We start from the raw sequence: 4,624 nt of genomic DNA, 5'->3' as shown, positions 1-4,624 counted from the left end.
CAAATTGACTGGTAGCAGCTTAAAGACCATGTGGCATTTCATATCCCCCCCCCCCCCCCCCCCCCCCCCCAGCTCCCTTTCTCTGACACACACATATACACGCTTAAGTGGCTGATTTCCTACTGGTGGTCTATGTCCCATAACACGTTTGGCAGGTACTCCAGGTCTCTCTCATATAAAAGACGTGCGTAATGGCGCGCATGGACCCAGCTATCATAGGAGCTTATTAAATTATATCACCTCGTAAAGTAAACGCCTTCAGTAATTAATAGAGCAGGAAAGGTGGGGGATACAACAAAATGTCCAATCTGTATGTAATTAAGGCGGTGGGCGTTCACCGCGATCAGCTGTGATGATAAATGAACCTGCAGTTGGTGAAAAAAGATGAAAATAAGTACAAATGTATGAAGATTTTAAGTTTCATTCGGTGTTTGTTTTCTGTTTTTTGTTTATTTTCAACAGTACTGGCTGTGAATAACGTGGCGTTGTTTTAGGGTGTGTCAGAAAAGATGTTTCAGCCTAAAAAAGTGGATATACTTTGCTCCACAAATAAAAAGCGTTGTGTTTTTGTGGCTTTACCCTCTACTGAGTGTGATAACAGATAACCTTTATGGAGATGCAGCGTGCGGTTTGCCCCCGCCACGTGGGAAAGCCTATAAGTCACCACCAGTGCAGAAGATGTATATTCAGAACATGTTAATAAGGCTTTTTAAGAGGTCTGTAATAATTGATTAGTGTTTAGGTGCTGCTCTGCTCCCTCGGCCGCTGGAGCGGGAGAGAGGGACTGTGGGGGCGGGAGGTGGGAGCGCTCCTATTTCAGCCCCTGACGCACTGCCTCTGGGGAGGAAACGGAGCTGCAAACTCAGTCCTGCTCTGCTGTACACGGTGCAGGGCAGAGGGAGAGCCAATCACCGAAACGCACAGGCTCCCTTTAAGCCTGACATATCTCCAACAGGAACAAATTGTCCCAACAATCAACATCCCAATCTGCTGCGCGCATCAGGGGCTGGAGCGGAGTGGAGAGCCTGTAGGCCCAAGCTGCGCGGACGGATCGCACCGGATTGCATCGCGACAAGACACTGACATAATCACAGAATATCAACGACAGCTTTCGTTTTGGATACCGACGTTTTGGACGGAGGAGCGAGCACGGACATCATGTCTATATTGCCGTCCTTCGGGTTTACGCAGGAGCAAGTGGCGTGCGTTTGCGAGGTGTTGCAGCAGGGAGGAAACCTAGAGCGGCTCGGCCGCTTCCTGTGGTCTCTACCCGCGTGTGATCACCTCCACAAGAACGAAAGCGTCCTCAAAGCCAAGGCGGTGGTGGCCTTTCACCGGGGGAACTTCCGAGAGCTCTACAAGATTCTGGAAAGCCATCAGTTTTCTCCACACAACCACCCGAAGCTGCAGCAGCTCTGGCTGAAGGCGCACTACGTGGAGGCGGAGAAGCTGCGCGGCCGGCCGCTCGGAGCCGTGGGGAAGTACCGGGTGCGGAGGAAATTCCCGCTGCCCCGCACGATATGGGACGGCGAGGAGACCAGCTACTGCTTTAAGGAGAAGTCCCGGGGCGTCCTGAGAGAGTGGTACACACACAACCCCTACCCGTCCCCGCGGGAAAAGAGAGAGCTGGCCGAGGCCACAGGACTGACCACCACGCAGGTCAGCAACTGGTTCAAAAACAGACGGCAGAGGGACAGAGCCGCAGAGGCGAAGGAGAGGTACGTCTCACCGACACAGCCCCGTGCTGCTTGTCACTTATAACGAAAAACATCTCTCCTTTTTTCTGCATGTTTCAAGAACAGATTAAGGTTTGGATTTAGAAGAAATAACACGAAATGTGGCTGCAAGCAACGAGAGTAAACGAGAGTGCAGATAACACAGGAGTTGTGAGGACACAATGCAGGAAAAGTAGAAAAATAAATAGGATCGTGTGGTTTACCTGACTCGTTTTGTTTGGAATAGCAGTTTGTTTTTATTTCTTTATTTTGGTTATGTTGAGTCCACCGTATGAGCCACGAACTGATAGTAAACAGAAGAGTGCTGTTGACAAATGATGGTTGACTCGTTCAACGTGTCTAACCTGAATTATGATGTAAACTACATCAAACATCCGCTTCAGGAATGAGAACAATGTGATATTTAATAATGATGGAAAAAAAAAATACTCAGAGCGAGAAAGTCACATTTTTTTAAAACACTTTTTTGGAGAAGTGTCTCCTTTTTTGAGACGCGTGTTAAAGGTTGAACTGGGTTACGTGGACTGGAGTAACACTCACAACACATTGTTTAATGGACTCTGTTTAATGGACTCATAAGGTTATCAAATGTCATCTGTCATAAAGAGAAATAAAACATTGTACACGTAAAAAAATAAAAAAAAATAAAACAAATGTAGAGAAAATAATTAGTTTTTCTCCGAGGCCCAGGCTTGATATATATTTCTGGTGTTACTGCATAAAATAATGATGGCTGCTCCAAAACGTCCCCACACATATTTAAAGCCAATCTTCCAAAACTGTGCGTGTTTGCGCTCATTTCTCCTCTTTGTCTTGTCATTTTCCAGAGAGAACAGTGAAAACAACAACGCAGGCGGCAACAAACAGAACCAGCTGTCCCCGCTGGACGGAGGAAAGTCTCTCATGTCCAGCTCGGAGGACGAGTTTTCTCCACCCCAGAGCCCCGACCAGAACTCAGCGCTTTTGCTTCAGGGCAACATGAACCACCCGGGAGCCTCCGCGTACTCCATGTCCGGCCTGGGGCCCCCACAGCCGGTGCACAGCATGCACGGACACCCGCACCAACTGCAGGACTCCTTGTTGGGACCTCTAACCTCCAGTCTTGTGGATTTAGGCTCTTAAAAGAGGCTGCCAGATTTTATTCTATTTTACAAAAAAACGAAAGGCAGAAAAAAGAAGACTGATAAGTACATGTATGAAATAACACTATAGTAGCCTACCTTATAATATAGACTGACTTGTCTGTCGTTAAATTTGGTTAGAAACAAAATTCCTTTATGCGCTTAACCTGTATATCCCCCCCACCCACCCCCACCCCCCGTGACGAGAGGTGTTTTTCTTCACCTCCTGCACATGGAAACACACAAACAGGACGTGTCTGAAACTCTTAACTCTCAACGAAACACTTAACTGGACTGCCCATTTGCTTAATTTATGATATTTTGTTGAGATAAAAAAAAAAAAGAAGAAGAATTATAGCAACCTCCTGCGATGGAAACTAAGAGGTAACGTTTTGATTAGAGCCATGGTAATTAGTTTCCAATAAAACAAAAGTAATACATTTGTCTCTGTGTTATTTGTGTATTTAGAGAGGATCAAAAATAGAAATTAATGCGTGGATTCTGGCCCTGTGCAAACAAACCAACCGGGACTGTAATTTACCATTAATTAATCTTGAGTTATTTTTTCTATATATTTTTTTTTTTTCTGTTGACCTATTTAGTGGTGTTCTTCGTGTCGCTTAGAATGGATTTATTCTCAAAAACACATGCACGAAATGCCAAGCAAGCAATTTAAAAATCCGCACTGGTGGGATATCAAAAAATATCATGAGTCACTTTGCGGTAGAGGTTAAAGCCGGCTCGACTGGTTCTCTGTGTTTTCTTAAAAACAATAATCATGGTAATCCAAGACAAAATTCAAACACAGAGTCGTGATGGCAAATTTAATCATACAAATGTGAGTCAACATCAGCAGCTGTCCGTCTGTCTGCCTGTCAGGAGGCTGTTGTGTACACACACGGAGCAGCTTCGCTCCTGTCTTTTCCATAATGCATGTTGGGCTGAAGGAGAAAGGAGCCTTTTTCTTCCGTCATTTTCTTTCTTTCTTTCTTTTTTTTTTTTTTTCCTTTTTCAGCCAGACTGCTGCGGATCATTGGCTTTTTGTTGCCGTGTTTTCTTTGCTCTCTCCGAGAGTTTGTTCTGTCGGTTCCGGGCCATGGGAAAAAGAGCCACCACTCAACCCTCAACCCTCACTAGCCCTGGATATACTGACCAAAATATTTATATATATATTTGCCATATATCCCATATGAGAAAAAAACAAACAAGTTTAAAGTTCACTTCCTGATTAAAATCAAAATAGATGGCCCTTTAAAAAAAACACAAAACAGATTAAATGCTTGAAGTATATAATATAATATAATTGGCACTCCAACATTTATAGACATCATCATACAATTCAAGAAGTAAATTCAGCTTTGATATAATAATAATAATAACAATAACAATAATAATAATAATAATAATAATAATAATAATAATAATAATAATAATAATAATCATAAACAGTAGATTTAAAATGGTGGTCTGAGGACTCTGGTGCGGACAGCTCTCTCTCTCTGGTCCCCCACCCCCTACCCCTCTCTTTGGGCTCATGTCAGGGTAAATTGTTTTGAGCAGAGAGCACAGAGGATTTCCTGAGCATAATCTGAAACAGTCGCTGCTAGCGTTGCTGCCTGATTGCGAAGATTGCAGGGGCTGCAGGGCTGCAGCGCCCGGGCTTCAGTGGAGGGACCTTGAGGTATTCTGCATCCCAGAGGCCTCCCTGTCTCTCTCTCTCTCTCTCTCCTTCTATCTGAGCCCCTCAGGTCTACTAAAAACACCAGG

At 44.6% G+C, this 4,624-nt stretch overlaps 1 protein-coding gene across 1 annotated transcript; it reads left to right on the top strand.

Moving 5' to 3' along the window:
* The first annotated feature begins 853 nt into the window (after window positions 1-853).
* Window positions 854-3,189, top strand: LOC115597324 (homeobox protein six1b). The gene is made up of 2 exons (XM_030443154.1): window positions 854-1,718; window positions 2,564-3,189. The coding sequence occupies exons 1-2, from the start codon at window positions 1,159-1,161 to the stop codon at window positions 2,856-2,858; spliced, it is 855 nt and encodes a 284-aa protein (XP_030299014.1). The 5' UTR covers window positions 854-1,158; the 3' UTR covers window positions 2,859-3,189.
* Window positions 3,190-4,624: the final 1,435 nt, after the last annotated feature.

This window comes from Sparus aurata, chromosome 16, assembly GCF_900880675.1.
Source record: "Sparus aurata chromosome 16, fSpaAur1.1, whole genome shotgun sequence".
Lineage (NCBI taxonomy): Eukaryota > Metazoa > Chordata > Actinopteri > Spariformes > Sparidae > Sparus > Sparus aurata.
The sequence above is the reverse complement of the archived record's forward strand: the minus strand, read 5'-3'. Positions and strand labels throughout refer to the sequence as shown.

Bases quoted from the DNA above. Each gene is read 5' to 3' on its own strand.
- LOC115597324 (XM_030443154.1), top strand. From the start codon at position 1,159: ATGTCTATATTGCCGTCCTTCGGGTTTACGCAGGAGCAAGTGGCGTGC. The intron at 1,719-2,563 runs GTACGTCTCACC...GTCATTTTCCAG, and splicing joins GCCGCAGAGGCGAAGGAGAG to AGAGAACAGTGAAAACAACA.